Raw genomic sequence first — 22066 nt, 5'->3', positions numbered from 1 at the left:
TATGGGCACCAAGTAACTGCCGGATATGGACGTGTGCTTTCTGAGCATCGGTTAATGGTGAATATGGTTATGTGCATTATGAGCATTACAGTAGGTAACTGTGAATATGGTTATGTGCATTATGAGCATTACAGTAGGTAACTGTGAATATGGTTATGTGCATTATGAGCATTACAGTAGGTAACTGTGAATATGGTTATGTGCATTATGAGCATTACAGTAGGTAACTGTGAATATGGTTATGTGTATTATGAGCATTACGGTAGGTAACTGTAAATATGTTTATATGTGTGTTATGAGCATTATCTGCCTGTGTGCGATCTCAGTGCTCCTCAGTTCCAGGAAAGCACTGCCCTTTTGGACGGGGCAGAAAATGCGGCCTTAATTCCTGGTTGACCACAGGACCCGTCCCTCTGCGGGTGAGATGGGCCGCTGGGGCTGTAGGCCCCGCCCAAGTGAACTCCCTCGCCCCTCGAACCACGACGCTGACCAATGGAGCTGACATCATTCCCTCCGACCGGAACAAATGTACACGGACGATACGTAGAAATAAAAGCACAACAGTAACAAAACAGGGATCAGGGTTCCAACCGCTCTTGGGAATCTTCTGACATTTCGAGTGGCTCACAGGAATAGCAACCGGCAGGAAAAAAAAAGGCGGATTCTGAGACACTCGGTCACCCCGGTGTTTGCTCAAAGCTGGAGGGGGAGAGTGTGGCCTGACGGGGGTTTAGGGGACTGACCGTGAAGGGTGAAGAGTTGAGGTTCTGCGTTAACTCAGCCGAGGGCGGGGCCAGAGGGGCAGGCCGGCAGTAATGCCCTGGGGAGGCAATAGCGTAGTGCCAGGGGCCTTAAGCTGATGACGCAGAAGGGCGGGGGGGGGGGGTTCCATTTGGATCCACGCCAGGGTCCAGCTCCACCTTTCCACGATGAGGCAGGAACTGAGCGTGCTCACAAGTGTCCTTTCAGACGTGCTATAATGTCATTACAGGGACAGGGTCATTTGAAATTGTGTAGAAATACAGGCCCCGGGGAGGCCAGGGAACTCAACAAGCAAACATTGGGGGGGGGGGTCTTTTTTTTTTTTTTTTTTTTAAAGGGGGAAGGCTGCAGGTTTGAATCATTTCGAGTTAATCAAGTCCACGCTGCGGCTTCTGTGCAGCATTTCTCCCACCTTCACACCCAGAGAGGAGGAGGAGGCATGGATATAGCGGGTGATTCACAGACACAGGCTGTCGGAAAGACCGGGAGGAAGGAAATCGCTCCGCTGCTGAGGAATGACATCAGCGATGACATCAGCGCACGAGCGGGGGGCTCCTAAAGCGAAGCAGCGACGGAAAGCTCTGGCAAAAATTTCTAAAAAGAGAGAGGAACGGCAGCGTGTGGAAATAATGTGTCTGTAATGCGCAGGTGCCGCACGTCAGTTACATAATTAAAGCGGTCTGTATTAGGCGTTCCCAAAATGTGGGGTCAGGAACTATGGTTGTGTAGCGAGAGGGGTCAGTGGATCGAAAAGGTCCATTTTAAAAACATGTTCAGCTCCTTCCAATGACATTTACAGTAACCAACACTATAAACACTACATTTATAGATTTTTATGTTACATATTTAAGGGACAAAATATAACATGGGATGGGTTTAAGAAAATATTTTAGTCGGTTGTGGGTTTTGGGGAGTTTTGGAAACCCCCGGGTCATAGCATGTTTTCTTGTTCGAAGGCCCAGGCTGCTGTACGTTTCTCACGGTGCACGTGTCCCATAGAGTAACCGTGTGACCCTGCATTGGTGCAGCCCAATCTCACGGCGCAGAGACAGTTTATCCTGTAGCCGGCTGTGTGCTTATTTTTGTGTGTGTGGATTAGAGACCGTGACTGTGACTATAACTAGAAATATTACCGAAAGTACAAGCGGAACTACACTAAAGACAGGGTACAACTTTATACAACCGTATCAATACCGTACAGAACAAATACTACGGGCAAACACAGACTTTGCCAAGCGGAGACACAATCCCCTTTACAGCAAGGCTCGGGGAGCTCGGGGCCCTCATGACAATCCCCTCTCGTCTGTTAATCACACGGCTTACTGATTTACTGTTAATAAAATAAAATAAACAAAATAAACAGCCCTGGCAGCAAAAGTGCTTTTTTTTCCCCCCCTAGCGGATTGTAAAAAATGTATAGCCCTAATAGGTTATTGACTGGTGCATGCATGATGACATCACCAGCGGCCAATCAGCGGCGATCTTTCACCGAGGATGAGAGCGGCATTTTTTTTTCCATTTTTTTTTTTTTTTTTTTTTTGCTGAGCGCAGCACAATTGTCAACGAGGAAATGAGAGGAAAAAGAAGCCCAGCTGACTGAGAAGAGGAGAAGAAGAAGAAGAAGAGGGAGGCCTGGGACGGTGGTGAGGCGGTGTGAGGTTCGCTATTCTGGGTCGGTCCCGCCTCTTCTGATCTCTGATCCCTGAGCAGGGGCCGTCCGCCTGTCATCGCCGCTCTGACTCAGCATCTCTACGGCCGGTGTCCAAACACGGCCCCGTTATGCAGGGCAAATCGCTCGTCAGTGCGAACGGTCGACGCGGCACGTACAGCACGGAGTACTGCGGGTGAGGGGGAAAAAAAGAGCGGCAAAAAAGAAAAGAAAAGAAAAGTCTTTTTTTTTGTCCTTCTTGCTTCTGCACCAGAAACATGTTTTCGCGGTTTGTCACGCGCAAGCCGTTTGCACGCTTGCATAATTGCCGTTAAAGAACGAGGAGGGGAACGGAATCGCCAAGCGTCCGCGACAAAATGTTTGACTGTTTCTATGGCAACACACGACATCCACAGATTGGCTGTCCACATGGCTGAGACCGGATCGCCCGCTCAGTGAGATCATGCTTTCACGGGCTTTATATGGTCATGCAGAGGCACACACCAATCTGGTGTGTCTGCACATGAACTTATTACATACTTGGTGCATTTCAGCTACAATAAATGTATTTTTAAGAGTACCCCCCCTCCCCCCCCATTTGAGTTATATAACGACAGGAACCGCAGACCTGATGAAAAAAGAGGAAAGGGAAGGGATCATAACTCGAGCTTCAGCTTACGGTTACAGCCAAGAATTACTCCAAGAAACACAGTGCATTCCACAGGACAAAACTAACTGCTGCGATTACTTAATAAACCACACACACACACGCATACACTTACACACACACACACACACACACACATAGCATGCTATCCTCTTATAGACTGAAATAAAGCAGGTTTTCAGTCTATGTGTTTCAATACAGTATACAGATAGAAACACCGCTCCCCTCCACACAGTCAACCCCAGTAAGGACAGAGCTAAGACAGAACTGTGACATCATCGACTAATGAGTCTGTCATTTACTTATTTAAGAGTCTACATTGGCCACCTTGCAGGTGGAATGGACCAATTCAATTACTGTCATCAGGCTGCCTAGAAAGTTTCTGTCTAAACACAGAATTGGAAAATACATCCCCAAGAACACAAAAAGCGGGTACGTGTATGATCTGGCACAGGTGACTCAGCATTTTCCTCCACTTATGTAATATTCAACTTTATCGACATAAGCCCCTGACAGTGCCTTTAAGATATTTAAACATACCCGGAGAACACCTGTGTGAATTTTCTCAGGTGTCTTTCGTAGAGATCAGGCTGTGGACACAGCATGCACATTCAGCATCACTGGAGGCAGGACTGAGTGATGCATGATGCAGGGCATCCAAACCCTCTCTGTCATCCAAGTGCTGAGCCAGAGCACTCCCTGGTGGTACTTACGTGAACTTCATTAGGAACTTAACGGGACTCACTTCTGCTCATTAATACCTCGTTCATACTGAGTTTGGGCTCTTCAGCGTCGACTCGGATATGTTAATCTAAGCTCTGGAAGTGAGCCCTCATGAAAAAATCATTAATGTGCAGACTCATAAAAAAAAAATTCCTCTGTGTTTCTACTGCTGCAAAAAAAAACCCACTCTGGTCATAACAGCATCCCCAGAGATTTAAAAAGGTTTAATGTTCTTGAGAAAGAACAATGTGTATGAGCACCGAGGGATGTGTGTGTGTGTGTGTGGGGGGGTCCGTCTTGGGGGGGGGTCGCTGACCTGTGTCCAGGGCCTGTCGAAGCTCCAGGGGCCCCGAGACGCCCGAGGCCGTCCTGTAGAGACAGTCGCTCTCCAGTCCTGCGGGGGGGAACGGAGGGAGAGCCATTAGAAGGGCTTAAAAAAAATGACCTCTCATTAAAGAGTCCACCTGTGCGTTCCAAACGTTACGCACGGCACCGTGCGGTACCCTGGAAATGCAAATGGGAGCATCAGCGATTCTGACGGGGATTTGGTTTAAAGCTAGAATTTCATTCCCCTCTAATCCCGGTGCGAGGGAATTTATTACACGTGTTCTCGCCAAAGCGCGATCACCCAGGCAGGACAGAGCCCCCTGGAGCACGGGGTGGGGTGCGGGGGGTGGAGGGGGGGCTGGTTTCGGGGGGGGGTGCTCTCTGCCTTACCTTGTCTCTCCAACGCCTCAGTGAGCCTCTGAACCACCGAGGGGGCCAGGTCCGGAAGGGGCGGCGCTTCGGGGAAATCCACCTGCCCAGAGGAACCTGACAGGAGAACACACACGGCTCAGAAACAGCAATGCCCCTGATTAACTGCTCTGAAGCCCACACACCGGACACACACACACACACACACACACACCGGACACACAGATACTCACACACACACACACACACACACACAGAAGGCCCCAAAATCCACATCTGAACCACACCATCTGCAGGAACTTCACTTCACTTTCTGGGTGGACCATCAGTGAATCAGTACTCCACCACTAATATAAGTTTCTCACCAATTCTGTAATTAGCAACTACAAGCAAATGGTACTCACACACTCTGTTGTAGACTACACACAGAGCCATAGAGGTACGTGCAACAGGGCGCAGTGTACAGTCTGCACCATAACTGTGCTCCATTTGCAGGCCAAACACTCAACAGAAACGCATAAAAAAGGGCAGCGTGAGGCATCAATATCCTCAACAGGAGAGGAAGAGCTCGCACTGAGGAGGAGGAGGAGGAGTTGGCTGATCCTGGAAGAGCAGCGAGCGGCCTGTTCCCCGCGGGCCCTTCGGCGAAGCAGCGTAACGCGGCGGGATTTACGGCCGTACGGGCGAGCTCGCCATCAGCGCTCCCGCTCCAGCCTGCCGCGCGGCGGGATGAGCCGCGGAGGGGAGGGTTCATCCCCCGCACGCTCTCTGGCACCCTGCGAGCGCTCGGCTTCTGGAACTTTCTCCAGCGGCCTTTTCCGGGCCATTAACTGGTTAAATACGGCACATTTGCATCACAGAATAGTGATGCTGATCAATGTGTATTGTCCCTGTCAAAAGAAATATATAAAAAATTAACAAAACTTTATTTAAAACGGCCCCATTCTCTCTCTCAGTGCTTCCCGGGCCCATCTTGACGACGGCGGCTTTCGTTACGGTCTCTAAACGAGCGCGCGTTTCGGGACGTTCCTGCTCCAACCTTGACACCACACCGAAAGCTCAGGGAATCCATCTTGCCGAGCGGCGGAAGAGATGAGCGGAGAGGCCTTGCCGGCGTCAGGTGGGCGTCCATCACGCCGTCACCGGTGGACACGATCTCCGAGCTTCCCAGCCTCAGACGGCCATCCGTGCAGAAACCATCGCTCACGACCAGCAGCGCCGTCTCCGGTTTATTTATTAAGTAAATTGTGTTGATAATTTGGTAATAAATTGAGCCGGAAAAGGTTAAAAAAGGGGGGAAAACGCAAATAAATCAGCGTTTGCACAATGGGAGAGCTGTTCGCCGAATGCCATCTGCATAGCTGATCCTACCATTTACATGAAATTACCATTGAATAATTGTGGATTCTCCAGGGAGGAAGTGCATAGTGCAACTGTCATGTTTCCACACATGCATAACAGGCCTGAACCCTGCATGGCTGTTGTCCCTGTGTGTAATCTAGCAAGTCCCCTTCAGTGACAGGACTAATGAGAATCACGGTTTGCCACAGGCCATTGTCCAAACAATTTCACAGAAAATATTAGATTGCACATACATGCTTACTTACATATACATACATATGTATATATCTGTGCATATATAAAAGCCAGAATGAAGAATACTTATAGGTACAGAGAGTAATTTTTTAGGGGATTTTTTTCTTTTCTCATTGGGGATGCATATTTCTAAATGTCATGAAAATGCAAATGCTACGGTAACAATAGCAATAGCAGCATTTCTGTGCTTTTCTTTCCTGATGTGTGTGAAGTGAAGAGTCAATTCATCTGCATCATTGGGATATGGAGGCTGTGGACTTGATTTACTCACAGAATAACAATGAGTGAAACAACCTTGAATTTTTATATAATGCAGGCTGGTAGCGTTCGGGAAACCAGTCACAAGATGGCTAAAATGTGCCGAGAATACTGAGTTTTAATGATTATTGTAGGCGGCGGTGTGACCAAAATTTTAAAACTGTATTTTGAAAAGTCCTTGTTGAGAACTGGAACACCGGGACATCTATATCGAAAATGGCAGCGGGTCTTTGATGCAGGTAACACAAAGGCACGGAGACCCAGGACTACACGTGCAGCGGGGGCACATTGATATTCAAACCACGCGCGGCTCGTTTAATTGCTCCACATCCTGTCTGCTCCTCCACGGCGCCCCGGATGGCTTATGAATGTGCAAACAGCTGAGGAAGGGAAACCGAATTTTAATTTGCCGGCTCCCTTTGTTGTCCTGCTGATGGTGTGCTGCTGTCCTCCCCTGGCCGAGTGACATTAGCACGATCGCGCTACCGAGCGGCTACCGAGCGGCGCTAAGCGCGCGGACTCCCACAGCCCCGAAACGAGCCGCCGCCAACGCGCGTCCTCCAAGGATGGCACGCCGCGTGTCAGCGTGAACCGTGGCATGTTGAGACACGGGTGCCGTGCACAGGGGCCAGACGCATTTTCGGTGTCAATTGGAGAGATATTGCTCGTTTTACGTACAGTGCTTCGATTAGCGTCACTGTCACAAGCCATCACGGAGGCAATTTCTCACATTGCGCGGCACTTGATCAGCCAGGGTTAGAGAGGAACAAGGCGGCGGAGTATGCCGAGGGTCACATGACCAGCTATCCATGTGTTGCATCACAATGAAATCTTCCTAATCTCACACCCACAAGTGAAGGAAATTTATGAAACAGGTGCAGTAACATTAACACCTACACTGAAATATCTATATCTCCCAACCACATATCGCAACACATATTTCAACTTATGTGCATTCTCGCGTTTTACTACACATCTCATTTACTGCATCTGCATTCAAAAATTAAAAAATAAAAATGTTTAGCTTCAAGGGCCGTGTAAATGTAGGAAATGTGTTTTTTTTTTTTTTTTAACTCAGGAGGGGTACAACAATACAAACAGAGCCCTGCAGCTCACCCTGAAAATACAGAAAGGGCGCGCTGCAGCTGCAGAGAGCCAGACTCCCGCTGCTAATATCATTTGGTGCTCCAGTAGGCTACCTGCTCACTTACGGTAAATAAAACACTCCATTCAAATGCGGCGGCTCCATTGTTATTGCATGCATCGGTGCGCGGCGTCTGCTGCTCCGGCACCCGCACGGCTTGATGGGAATGCTCCTGCCCCTAAGATTTTATCCCTTTTCTATTAAGGAGACAGAAACCAATTTCTCAGGCTTTCATTCGGGCCTCCCTGGGTCCGCGCGGCGAGGCAGGCTGTAACGAGGGGGAAGCTCCCCTGCACCGGGTGACAGGTATTATTGAGAGGATCAGCATTTTACCAGAAAGGCATTTAGTTACTGCTTCTGAAGCCAGCTGGCTTGCATTACAAACACTCGCACAAATTCAAAGCTGCGTTTTTTTTTAAAAGACCATCTCTTTTGGAAATAATTTATTGATTAGGGCTTCCTTAGGGCAACGGCTTTATGAAGTGCGATTTGAACCCTTTTAATTTTCAAGGGGCCGGTTCAATTGTGCGGGTGAAAGCTAGGATCAGTGGCTGTGCATCTCTCTGCTGCTCCTGCATATGTCAGAATGTGCATGTCCATTTACAATAGCATAATAATAACAAAACAATGACATTAAAATAAAGAAAATGGCAGTTTCATTGCCATAATATTACTGTTTAAATAATGGCTACAGCATAACAATTCATCTTTAAATAAATATGATTGACAACACAAAATTAAATATGATTGACAAGACAAAACGTTTTCCTCTCCTTGTGGAAAAGCTGTCCATACCTATAAACTGCTGAAAGTACAATTAAATTCAACAAAGCTGCATTACTCCTGAGTCTCACCAGGGGGAGCCCTCAGTCTGAGCAGACAATGCACAGTCCGCAACGGTTTTTCAGTGCTGAAAAGAACAGTTGGGATTTCTCATTGTTTGAAATTTCTGTGAAGAAAAGTGGCAGAAGAACGTCTTTTAGTTGGAAAGCCTTGCTATTTCTACATACTTTTGCTAATAACTTGTACTGAAAAACTCCCAGTTAACCAACCCAAAGCAACCTCAGGCTATACTCCTTAAACGCCCTCCAATTCGGTGTAATTTTTTGAGGCTGGCTGGGGGTTGGGTTGTCCAGTGCGACTGTCAGAAGCCCAGACGGAGACATGGCGGACTGATCAGGAGAGGAACAGCAGAGCCAGGCCGAGAGAAGCGTGTGTGTTTTAGGGAGCAGGAGCTCTGAGCAGGCAAAGACAGGAGGAGGCGCGCTCGGGAGGCACGTTTGGGAGGCGCGCTCGATGCCGCTGCGCTCAGCGGCTACAGGCAGGTAAGGAGATGTGCCCGTTACGCTCGGGCTCTTCCGACACCACATTTCGCGGGGTCCACGGGTCAAAGGGCACACGGCCGCCCCACCACCACCCACCACCACCACAACCAGAACAGCACTCATATCCTCCAGGTGGTTCAACCCCCCCCCCACCCCCATCCCCTCCCTGGAACACAATTCCCAGAAGGCAGGAAGGGGGAGAGTGACAGGGGAAACATCAAAGGAAGCCGCGAGGCGGGGGTTCCTGTCCCCGCGGGGATGTTGCTCGGCACGGCGCGGTCCCCCCCCCCCCCCACGCGGTCCGGCGTGGCGGAACAGGGGTCACCCGCGCACCTGTGGCCTGTGCACCTACTTCAAACAGCTCCATCCCCCACACGCCGCGCACACACACACACACACACACACCAAGGGGCTCGCACCTCCCCACAGAGAAGAGGGCAGCCGTCGAGTCGACGGAAGCTGTCTCTTACCCTCGCTGGGGGTCCCGCCGTGCACGTCCATAGACACGTGTAGGGGCTTTAAAAGCCAGCCTGAGCTGTTTCTGTTCCGCTGCGTGGAGCATCACCGGGACGGATGTGGCGGCTCACCCAGATCCCCCCCCCCACCGGATGAACGCTGTTAGCAGCCGATACGCAGCCCCCCCCCCCCCCCCCCGCGCCAGGGCCAGACTCTGACTGCGTTTCCATTGTCACGCCGCATCCGTTTCCCCAGCCCCTATCTCCCTGTCGATGGATGCTATTTAGCCTGTGACCCTGTCTGCGGGAGCAGCTGGGAAGATGGATGAGCCCAGCGAGCGTGCTCCGCCCGCCCCCTTCTCTCCCCCCCCCCCACCAATCTCACATGCTGACACACAGCGGAGGAGCGCGGGGGTGAGCACCCTTCCCGCCCATCTCCAGTAAATCCACCCCTGTGGAGGGGGCAGGTAGGGCAGTTACCATGGGTTTTACCCACTATGAGCACTAGCCAATACCATCTCCCCCAGAAAGTCAGCATGTCATTTTACATACAGTGCCATTGAAAGGTATTTGCCCCCTTCCTGATTTCCTCTATTAGTACATATTTGTCTTGCTGAATGGTTTCAATGCTCATCTCACATTTGCAAAAAAAAAGCACCTGGAAGATCCCCAAGCCTTTTGGGATGATATATTATGGACATCTTTTGGGATGATATATTATGGACATCTTTTGGGATGATATATTATGCCCGGCATAAAGCAAATACAGCATTTTGCACTAAGGACATCATACCAACACTCAAACATGGTGGATGACTTGCCATTGTTGAAGGAACCATGAATTCTGTTACCAGAAAATTCTGAAGGGGAAAGTCCAGTCATCTGAATGTGAGCAGAAGCTGAAGTAATGCTAATATGCCTAAGGCTGAATCATGGAAAAGTATTTTGTTTAATGTTGATATTATTGATGTACCTCTTTAAATCATCAGTCAATATCTCCTGCACGTACACATTAAAACTGTATTTCTGAAAGCTACAGATAGAACTTGAAAAAAAGTAAAGACCATAAAAATCTATCTTTCTCATTGGGCAATAGGGTCTATTCAGGCCCTGGCCAATATGCAGTGCAATGTGTGAGCAGCATCACAGCTTGTACACGTGTGTGTGTGTGTGTGTGTGTGTGTGTGTGTGTGTGTGTGTGTGTGTGTGTGTGTGTGTGTGTGTGCATGTTTGTGTGTGTGTGTGTGTGTGCGTGTTTATGTGTGTGTGTGTATGTGTGCATGTTTATGTGTGTGTGTGTGTATGTGCGTGTATATGTGTGTGTGTGTGTGTGTGCGTGTTAGGGTGCGTGTATATGTGTGTGTGTGTGTGTGTGTGTGTGTGTGTGTGTGTGTGTGTGTGTGTGTGTGTGTGTGCGTGTGTAGGCGTGCGTGTATATGTGTGTGTGTGTGTGTGTGTGTGTGTGTGTGCGTGCGTGCATGTCTGCACCTGTGTTGAGTCTAGACTGCAGCCCCCTCCTGGCTCAGCGCAGCCCTCGCGCCCGTGCCAGCTGGCCCTCCCTGGCGGGCTGTTTTCGGTGCGCTCTCCCTCGCGCTGAATGTTCTGGCTCGGCCGCGCAGATATGTTCTGGTCCGCAGGCCCGCCGAGTGTTTTCTCAAAAGAGACGCTTTGGGCAGAACACCGCGCTCTCGCACACGACGCTGTCCAGGCACGAAAGAGCGAGCCAAGAGAGAGAGAGCGAGAGAGCAGGAGCGGAGCGCCAGGAGCAGAGGGGAGGGGCCCCCGGAAAAAAGCAGGTGCCAAGAACCGTCTGACGGGGGGAGGTCATCCGTGGGACGTTCCGAAAAGCGGGCCCGCAGAAGCTGGGACGTTCCCCTCGCAGCCAATGGCAGAGGCGCAGGCGAGGGGTGGAGGAGAGACGGGCGGGGCCACGGAGCACATGCCTCTTCGATTAGAGCGGGGAGCCGCGCCCCCCCCCACGCCCCCCCCTCCCTCGGCGGTGCGGTGGACGCCCGACTCCGCTGTGTTCCGCGGGACGGCCGTTTCGCCGCCGCGCGCAGACGGCGCTTCAAAGTCACTCTGATGTTCCCGTCCCGACCCAGGAGGCGCGTCAGCGGGGGGAGATTTACTGCGCAGCCTCCCCCCTAACCCCCCCCCCCTTACGCCCCCCCCAACCCCGTACAATCCCACCGCATGCATACCCCGAGCCTGCAGCAAGCCTGTCCCTGCCCCCCCCCCCCCCCCCGCCCTCCATCCCAACCCCGCACAATCCCAGCACACTGAACGGCAACAAGGTCGCTCGCAAGTCACCCCCCCCCCCCGCCCCCACTAAAAACATCCTGGGCGAACCAGTTTCAGCCTCTTTATGATCTCCCAGCACGTGCAGCGGCTCTTCAGAATGTGGGAACTGCTCGCTCTGACTGCGGCGTGTGCTGGGGGGAGGGGGGTTCCCAGGTGGGCCGGCTTCGCTGCTGGATTCCCCTGCGTCTCTTTGGGGGGGGGTGGGGCGCAGGGACCTGTCCTGTTTCCGGAGCGCAGGTGGGGTGGGGAGGGGTGGGGTGGCGCGTCGTCAGAGCGCGCGTCGTCCTTCCCGAGCGCCAGCGTCGAGAGCGCGCTGAGCTCAGACATGTATAATTAAAGGGGGGGGGGAGATAAAAGCAGGTCTGAAGTTTTGTGTGTGTGTGCGCTCGTGTGTGTGTGTGTGCGTGCGTGTGCTCCTGTGTGTGTGTGTGTGTGTGCGTGCGTGTGCTCCTGTGTGTGAGTGTGTGTGCGCGTGTGTGTGTGTGTGTGTGTGTGTGTGTGTGAGTGTGTGTGTGTGTGCGTGCGTTCCTGTGTGTGTGTGTGTGTGTGTGTGTGTGTGTGAGTGTGTGTGTCTGCCTGCTGCAGCGCTCGGAGAAGCTGATGAAAGTGAAAGTAGGCCAGCGCCCTCCTGCTCCCAGCACTTTACTCACACGTCTCCCTGTGTGCCCCTCCCCTCCCAGGCCCTGGGGCTTCTGCATGGGACAGGGGGCTGGTGGTGATGGGACAGGGGGCTTCTGCACGGGACAGGGGCTGATGGTGATGGGACAGGGGGCTTCTGCACGGACAGGGGGCGGATGGTGATGGGACAGGGGGCTTCTGCACGGGACAGGGGGCTGATGGTGACGGGACAGGGGGCGGATGGTGATGGGACAGGGGGCTTCTGCACGGGACAGGGGGCGGATGGTGATGGGACAGGGGGCTTCTGCACGGGACAGGGGGCCGATGGTGATGGGACAGGGGGCTTCTGCACGGGACAGGGGGCGGACGGTGATGGGACAGGGGGCTTCTGCACGGGACAGGGGGCGGATAGTGGCCAATGGACAGTCACAGCCTGCAAGATGTTGGGGACCATGGCCTGGGAATCTATGCCCATGTTTAAGCAGTGACACACACAACACCATTTACTGCAGATGATAACTCATCCCAGCAAAAAAAAATATCAAAGAACAGGATACAAAATGGCTACACACTACATGCCATTATACTGGCCTGGTTAATGTATCCTGAATACATTACTTGAACCTCCAAGACTTCTTCCCTAAGAATCCACTTAATGACAAGCTTTCTTCTTACGCTGTCAGTAATGAAGCGCTGCAGCTGCGCGATAAGAGCAGCGTTTGATTCTCCGGGAGTTTTGTCCGCTCTCCGCAGCGGGCGGCTGGGCTGGGCGGTGAGTACATGTCCATGAACGTGTTCATCCATCCCCTTGCCCCCTTTTTCCCCCGGTTTAATTGACTCAGTGTTTTAAACTGGGCCCCCGCACTTGTCTGAAATAATAATGCCCCCCCCCCCCGTCCCGTCGCACATGTACATCTGCTTCCACTACGGGGGAGGGGGGGGTGGGCGGTAGGTGCGGCGGTTGGTCGTAAGGGGAGTTCGCGGTGTCATTGGTGGGCGATTGTCATTCAGTTCAGGTGTGGGTCTGCACGGTGAGACGTGTTCGTGGGGAGGGGGGGGGGGGCGAGGGGGGGGGGGGGCGTTTCTCCGCTGCCGTGCGACGGGGTCCCTTACCGGAATGGGAACGGTGACAGATCACTGGCGACCTCCATCACAGCCCCCCCTGACCCTGTCGCTCTCCATTTGGGGGAGACGAGCGGTGGGGGGTGGGAGACGAGCAGTGGGGGGGGGAGATGTGTGTGTGTGGGGGGGTGGGCGTGCATCTACGGCAACGGCAAATCGCTCACTGCCAGACCCTCCGGCCGAACTCCAGCTGCGCTTTACAGATTACATCTGTTCAGGGGGTTCAATCATTAGCGCAGGTACGCCCCCCCCCCCCCCCCCGTGTACCTGCTCCACCGTTCCCAGACGGCCCCCAGAAGCTTGTCTGTGAAGAAGGACTCGGCCACGGAGTCGCACAAACATGGACGCTCAGCGCCGCTCCTGTCCGCGTGCGTTAATGATTCAGGGAGACGACCCGCGGGCCGGCAGGGCCATACGGAGGGAACGGGGGGCGAGGGGGGGGCGGGGGGGGCGCTGTGCGCAGACAGTCTGTCGGTGTGTGTGTGCGCGCGCCCTAGAGCTGCTAACACGCTGGTACACACGGCTTCTGAGGACCTGCGTTACACACGGTCGCTGCCATCGTCCATAAACAGTGCCAAGTGCACAGCGCCACCGTCAGTGTGTCAAGCTCGCTGCTCATTGGCTGCGTCTGACGTACACTGCAACATTACCTGCGTACGAGGTGTGCGGGGACACTGCCGTGGATACATACTGTACTGCCAGTGTCACCATTCATTTTCCTGTGTGTCTTACAACATTATTCTTGCTCTCCCAGCTTAAAACACAAAGCAGACTACAGTCTACAGTCGCTGAACGGGAAGCACTACAGAACTGTGCTGAGAACAGCTTTCGGATCTGAGATTGAGTCGTCTAGTTTAAAAAAAAGTTAAACGGCACACCAAAGGCCGATTATGACTGTATCTCTGCACCCCACCCTGTCCATATCTGCAGTCTCAGGGATTAGCTGGAGATAAGAGTCCGCAGATAGCACCGCGTATGGGGAGAGCCGGGACTTCAAGGCTGGATTTTCATAACCGCCCCTTGCACACAACGGCCAAAAGCTACAAAGAAATAACCAGCAGACGGATTGGCTTGTGTACAGTGAAAAACCGAGAAAAATCCAGCGTAATTGGAAAAAAACGGGTTGCCAAATTTGGGGTCAAATCGGGCCTGCGGCGTTCAAGAAGGCAAGGCACAGAGAGCCAGACACATTTTGGCAGGTAGTGTGGAGCAAGCTGGCCCACCATTACGCGCATTCAAATAACAAAGCTCCACCTCGGAATGCTAGGAAATGTCAGCCATTTCGTTTCTCAAAGGAAGCTCACGCCGACTCAAGAACGTTAAGAACATTTCGGAACACATTGTACATGGAAAACACCCAGAAAATGTGGGTCACAGACAGACCAGTGGAGGGGGGGTTGGGGGGGGGGGGGGGGGCTGAGTCAGGGGTTTGGGTTTGGAAGGGGGGAGAATTAGGACAGTATTAAGCAGTTGATAACAGGGCTGGAGAGGGCCTTATTGTTCTGACGGTAGACCAGGGGTGCCCAATGTTATCTGATGTTATTTGTTATTTGGCTACGATTCGTTAATGATTTTAATCAGGTGTCACAGTGCTGGGCTAAGGCAAACACCTGCACCCACACTGGCCCTTTTCGGATAAGACTGGACACCCCTGCGGTAGACAATCATACTGGCGTACCGGGAGAGACCTCAGGAGGGAACCAATCAGGCTGAATGCACAACGGGCTCTCCACAGCGTAGCGGCTGGGGGCGGCTGGGCTCACTGCAAAGCCCCCCTGAGCTAAATGTAACGTGACTGATCCACGCTGACTACCGGTCAAAACCGGATTCTCGCTAGCCTCCCCGGGAGCTCCGATTCAGACGCGCTACTTCAGTTAGCATCTTGTTCACTCGGAAGCAAGCTATACTCCAGTTACAGTGCAGACAGACAGTGATGGCGAGGCTCTTGGGCCACTTAACAGAAGGTGACCGGCATGAAGTTGGGAGGTCCGGCAGGGAGCTGGGGGACAGGAGCTGCGGGCGACAGTGTGCTGTAGGGGGAGGTGTTAATGCTCTGACAGTGTGCTGTAGGGGGAGGTGTTAATGCTCTGACAGTGTGCTGTAGGGGGAGGTGTTAATGCTCTGACAGTGTGCTGTAGGGGGAGGTGTTAATGCTCTGACAGTGTGCTGTAGGGGAGGTGTTAATGCTCTGACAGTATGCTGTAGGGGGAGGTGTTAATGCTCTGACAGTGTGCTGTAGGGGGAGGTGTTAATGCTCTGACAGTGTGCTGTAGGGGGAGGTGTTAATGCTCTGACAGTGTGCTGTAGGGGGAGGTGTTAATGCTCTGACAGTGTGCTGTAGGGGGAGGTGTTAATGCTCTGACAGTGTGCTGTAGGGGAGGTGTTAATGCTCTGACAGTGTGCTGTAGGGGAGGTGTTAATGCTCTGACAGTGCGCTGTAGGGGGAGGTGTTAATGCTCTGACAGTGCGCTGTAGGGGGAGGTGTTAATGCTCTGACAGTGCGCTGTAGGGGGAGGTGTTAATGCTCTGACAGTGCGCTGTAGGGGAGGTGTTAATGCTCTGACAGTGCGCTGTAGGGGAGGTGTTAATGCTCTGACAGTGCGCTGTAGGGGAGGTGTTAATGCTCTGACAGTGCGCTGTAGGGGAGGTGTTAATGCTCTGACAGTGCGCTGTAGGGGGAGGTGTTAATGCTCTGACAGTGCGCTGTAGGGGGAGGTGTTAATGCTCTGACAGTGTGCTGTAGGGGGAGGTGTTAATGCTCTGACAGTGTGCTGTAGGGGGAGGTGTTAATGCTCTGACAGTGTGCTGTAGGGGAGGTGTTAATGCTCTGACAGTGTGCTGTAGGGGGAGGTGTTAATGCTCTGACAGTGTGCTGTAGGGGGAGGTGTTAATGCTCTGACAGTGTGCTGTAGGGGAGGTGTTAATGCTCTGACAGTGTGCTGTAGGGGGAGGTGTTAATGCTCTGACAGTGTGCTGTAGGGGGAGGTGTTAATGCTCTGACAGTGTGCTGTAGGGGAGGTGTTAATGCTCTGACAGTGTGCTGTAGGGGAGGTGTTAATGCTCTGACAGTGTGCTGTAGGGGGAGGTGTTAATGCTCTGACAGTGTGCTGTAGGGGAGGTGTTAATGCTCTGACAGTGTGCTGTAGGGGAGGTGTTAATGCTCTGACAGTGTGCTGTAGGGGGAGGTGTTAATGCTCTGACAGTGTGCTGTAGGGGAGGTGTTAATGCTCTGACAGTGTGCTGTAGGGGAGGTGTTAATGCTCTGACAGTGTGCTGTAGGGGGAGGTGTTAATGCTCTGACAGTGTGCTGTAGGGGGAGGTGTTAATGCTCTGACAGTGTGCTGTAGGGGGAGGTGTTAATGCTCTGACAGTGTGCTGTAGGGGGAGGTGTTAATGCTCTGACAGTGTGCTGTAGGGGGAGGTGTTAATGCTCTGACAGTGTGCTGTAGGGGGAGGTGTTAATGCTCTGACAGTGTGCTGTAGGGGGAGGTGTTAATGCTCTGACAGTGTGCTGTAGGGGGAGGTGTTAATGCTCTGTGATACAGCCTCTGACCATCGACGCACTGTCAGTGCTGATCATTACCGGCCAGGCCGCAGGCCCGCTGCACACCGAGCGCCACAGACAAGGCTAATGTACAGGCTGCTAAGGAACACACAGCTCAGCACACACACACACACACACACACACACGTATCCACACACACACACCAACACATACGATTGCACATGGAGACACGCAGACATCCACACACAGGCATCTACAGACACACACACACGCCAGCACAAATGGACGCACACGCACACATCATGCAAGCGCACATAGACATCCTACAACACGTACAAGCAAAGACACACAGCACACACACAAATACACGCAAGAGCACAAACACACACAAATGCAGTGCATATGCGCATACACACACAATCACTCACATCAATGCACACGCACAGCTGCACACATGTATACACACAAACGCGCACACGTGTATACACAAAGGCAGGCAGGCATGTATGCATGCACAGCTACACACATGCTTGCCTTCCATTCACACTCAGGTCAGGCTCTTTTACACACTTCATCTTCAACGCCGCGGAACCAATTTGCAAGATACAAAGAGTTCTCTTCTCGATATATCAAACTCGGCATGTAAATGTAAATCAGGTAACCGTCCTGGCAGCCTGTGATGTATCGCACTCTGCTGGCTCATGGGAAGAAGCAGAGCCATGACAGAACCGTGATAACCAGATAAACTTTTAAGGAAACCATTTAAGGACAGCGCAGCATCTCTCTCGCCTTATTGGCCGAGAGGCATGCGGCCTTGTCTCCGTACGCAGACCACGGTGTTGGGAAGGGAGGGCTAATACACAGGTGGAGATTAGCGGCACAGTGAACAAAAGGCTTGCGGCACACTTGGGTTATAGTGGCCGGCTTTGGGGTATAGGTGAGAATATGGCTTAGATGACCTGTGACCCCAATATGGCTTCCTGCGATATCTCTGTAGATGGAAGCAGAGAGGTCGCACAGTTCAGCACTACTGCCGGGATCTAACAGACAGCTCTCCCACGCGCTCAGCATGTTTCGGGCTGAATTTCTTCGATCTGTAATCTGATTGGGCAGATGATTTGAGTGGCAGGTTATCTGTCCAGTCAAGCATGCTGCCATTTGTCATCTCCAGGAAGGTCATAGTGCCAGAATGGGCAAATGAGACCAGAAGATGGTTCTTCAACAGCTTGTGAGACACAATTACCTGTTGAACACCCCTCAACTCTGTCCCATGGAGTAGGGTTGGGCTCTGAGAAAGCAACATTCCTGAAGCTTAACCCCCCCCCCCCAGTTATTTTATAACAGACACACTCAAAGGGGGGGGGGCAGGATCTGCATTTAAAATGGATGGGAGCCTGCAGGAGCTGCACCGTGAGCACGGCACACACACCAAGGCCTTCTGAGGACCATTCCCACGCTTAGGGCCGAAGGCTCCTGGGGCAGATAGCAGCCCCCTTCCCCCCGCCGAAAAAATAATATAAACCCGACCAAGAACCGACCGACTCCCGCGGTGTCCTGTCGAGAGCGTGCGACTCTCCCCCCCCGCCCGCTGAAGGCGGGGATTAATCATTTTTAAAGGTTTTCAGCCAAGGCAATGGTCCAGAAAATTGCGCTAGAACAGACATCACTTTTAAGAGAGCTCATGTGTGCAGGTAGAGTCTCAGAGGGGCAGTAGCCATATGTAACTACCCCCGCGCTCCAGCGCCATATCAGTCATGTTCGCGCACTCTCCGCGCACGCTGTCGCTCAGCACGGCTCGGCAGGGGGGCCTTCAGAACCGGTGGTAGACACGGATCGCCAGATCGAAAGGCGCGCACGGGCAGCCATGTTACCTCCGCGCTCCACCGAGCCATGCGGTCACAGCAATAGCCATCCTCTCCGTTCCGGCTCTTTCGTTACCGAGCTAGCCGCTAAAATTCCATTGTTTCCACGGAATCCAAATTGAATTGTGCTTCAGATGACAATTTTTTGCGAAGCGGTGTCCGCAAAACTAACCAAAAGGACAAGAGCAGTCTGTACATTTCCAGCCTCTCATTATCGGTTTATTTTCATATATTTTTTTTAGAAATTGGTTTTGGAATGTGAACAATACTTAATGGCCCAGTTGTTTTAAAGGCTATTCAAAAGGGCACTGCTTCGGAACATTTCAAACCATTTCCCAAAAAAAAAAAGAGTAATGGACTCGTACTCTCTGTACTTGGCACGGCTGTGACATTTTCAACAAGTCAAACAATTCTCTCCACTTCAAGGAAAGTACATCCGCGATACTTCAAGTTTTCACACGGCCGAAGAACAGACCGACATCTTTTACCCAGAGTAAGGACATTCCACCGTAATAGGAGGGCAATGGTAGGTGAGAGCTGCACTGCACAGGCTGTGAACATTCGCCCGTGACACAGTGCAAGGGAAAATGACTGAACGCGAAGCTTTGAATAAAACGCACTGCGCTAGCCATGCTCTTCCCTGCTGACTGTCAGGCGAGAGCCCTTAACTCCAGTGTGAGTGATGAACAGAGCTGCACTGCATGCAGCACGCAGCGCGTTTCGTCACATGGTCCCAGGCTCACCGGTCATTAAAGCCGCCTGACTGCGGTCATACCTCAGGCCTGCTCAGTGTCCAGCACTGCTCCTCCTGCTCATCCGCTCTTTAAAAAAATCCGCCGCGGTCGTTTCTCAGGCGTTTGGCGAGGGGCCCGTGACGTCGCTATTAATCACGGAGGCACAGGCAGATGAGTACGACTGAACAATTTCAACTGAGCTAACTTGTCGCTGTGGGCCATCCATCTAAGCTGTTCGGGGAGAGACGTGCACACGCAGCACTAGACACGCGCGCACATGCACGCGTGCACACACACACAAGCATAAGAGAGCTTATCAACTGACCGAAACAATTAGCATTGTGATGGCGGTGATGCAGGTGCAATTTCAGCGAACAGATTCTGTGCGGAGGATCTAAATCACTTTCCCCACAACAGTCACAGATTAATGGAGCTGGACAGGAATCGGGAAAGAGAATTCCAATTAATGGACACGCTCTTAATATTTATCCACCTATTTCCCAAAGACAGCACGTGTGGGCTACACTTCAACATTTCACTGGGACCTGATCCTGAAGAATTCCTCCTGGGAATTGTAGTTGATTAAAAAAATGCCACCCAGGTTCACTTGAATTAACTTGAACACAAGGCTCTTACCACATAAGGACAATTACATAGGTGACATTATTTATAATTATGATAAGATTCAATGGTTCCCGCTATCAGTTTCATTAACTTCATCTTTCATTAAGTTGCTCTCTCTTATCTCTCTATATTAAGCTTGACATTAAATAAAAGGCAGTGCCTTTATATCAGGAGCTGGAGGCCCATGAGCTGACTTTAATCAGATAACAAATGAAAAGAATGTATATGGGAAAATCTTCCAGAGGCACAGTCCTGATCTAATTACAGAGTAATCAAATCTGATATAAAAAGGGAAACAAGAATAAGACTGATCTTTTTTTCTCTGTCTCACAATAACAAAGGACTGAGGGAATAAACCAGTTCTCCCCACACCTCCGCACAAAGACCTATTATGAGCTTACAAACTAGAGTAAAAAAAAACAACAAAATGTGTCCAGCAAGGAAATGGAAACATTCACAAACAACAGATCGCAGGGGAGATACCTGCTAAAAGCTAGGAGTTAGGAAAAACGTTCCTGTCACATAAGCATAATGGATACAGCTGAACAACGACACCAAAGATTGATTATAAATTAATTCCTACTTCTACTGAAACTCGTGATAATACACTGTTACTGTGAAACATTTGACACATACATGGTTTTGGCTTTTCGGAATGCTTCCCTCTGAAATACACAAGATTGGGGCCACATTCAAATGCCACTTATCTGAATAGATAAAGGACAAACAAGTACATTAATTTAAACATAAATATTTAATGCTGTGAAGAGATACAGCAATTACTTACAGTGCTAAGATATACTTGAGGGGACAGTCCATTAAGTTACACTATAATTCCCCCCATTTAAAATGGACAATCTGCATTTTCAACATTATTAAACGGTACCTGCATCAAAGGCTGTTTACCCAGCAGCTAAGATACTCATGGCACTGAATTATTATAAACGTAGTGCTATGAAATTAACTCACACACACTGGAACTCACATGATTGAACACTGCCATGGTATTACAGTGACACCTTTTCATTAAAAAAAAAAAAAACTAAAAAAAACTAAAATATGGACTTAAAGCTGAACACGATGAAGCCTGAACACAGGTGGTGCGGTTCAAACGTGTCAGGCGTTTGACTCGTCACTTTGATTGGACGACGCTTCGTGCGAAACTGCAGCTCCAGGACGTAAATCACGTCCGCGGCCGCTAGGACGGGGCGAAACAAAGACGGCAAAAGACTCGTTTTTCTATACACCTTTCAGCGGGTGATTAATGAAACGTAAAACGCATTCATCATCAGCGACGTCAGCTTTCTGAAGACCGGATTCGTGCTGACCCAGTGAAAAATGCCCGAGTTACAGTCAACAACCTTGAAATTTTCAGGGCGTAATTGGGTTGCCTCGCAGTTTATTATGTGCAGCCTTTTGTTCAGCGCCGGTGGTAAACAAGCCCAACCTCTATTGTTCCCTGCACTCCGTTATAAGACAAATAAAAAACCCGCGTCCGCAACACATTTATGCTCATATAAGAATTGCGATACATCAGAATTTATTATTTACATTTTCCAAAAAATCTCTGTTGGGGGAGAGCACGGAACTAAAATGTCTGTGAGTGTTCGGCGGGCGTCCCGTGACCTGCACAATGGTTGATGGGTCTGCTCTCAGCAGTGCAGAGCATACACCATTAAACTGCTGTCAGGGGAAGGAACGCACCATCCGTTAAGCCTGGACTGCTGTCCCTTTCTTAGTCACGGTGCTGATGGAGGACGTGACCCACCGCACCACGGTCACACGCACTGACTGAAGGCGCGCTTCAGAAAACGCGCACCCGTAAACGCACCTGCAAACGCCCTTCCTTTGTCCCTTGCTGTGTTACCCCCCCCCCCCCCCCGAGGCCCCACCGCAGGTCAAAGACGACATCGGAATGGCAACATTTCGGGCGAGGATTTGGGAGAGACAACGAGCGGGCGCAAGCGAGATGGGGCGACAAACGCCCCCCAGAAGTCTGAAGATGACAGCTCAAGAGCCTCCTTGC

The 22066-nt window shown here is 51.3% G+C and overlaps 1 protein-coding gene across 1 annotated transcript in view; it reads right to left on the bottom strand.

Moving 5' to 3' along the window:
• Positions 1-7595, bottom strand: part of pik3r3b (phosphoinositide-3-kinase, regulatory subunit 3b (gamma)) — a 90452-nt gene extending 82857 nt beyond the window's left edge. Inside the window, exons 1-3 of the mRNA XM_064333635.1 lie at positions 7562-7595; positions 4518-4613; positions 4117-4194 (exon numbers count right to left, since the gene is read on the bottom strand). Of these exons, the coding sequence (XP_064189705.1) occupies positions 4117-4194; positions 4518-4613; positions 7562-7580 (193 nt within the window). The 5' untranslated portion in view covers positions 7581-7595. The remainder of the gene's footprint in view (positions 1-4116; positions 4195-4517; positions 4614-7561) is intronic.
• Between the last annotated feature and the right edge of the window lie 14471 nt (positions 7596-22066).

Source organism: Anguilla rostrata, chromosome 4 (genome assembly GCF_018555375.3).
Source record: "Anguilla rostrata isolate EN2019 chromosome 4, ASM1855537v3, whole genome shotgun sequence".
In the NCBI taxonomy this organism is placed as follows: Eukaryota; Metazoa; Chordata; class Actinopteri; order Anguilliformes; family Anguillidae; genus Anguilla; species Anguilla rostrata.
The sequence above is the reverse complement of the archived record's forward strand: the minus strand, read 5'-3'. Positions and strand labels throughout refer to the sequence as shown.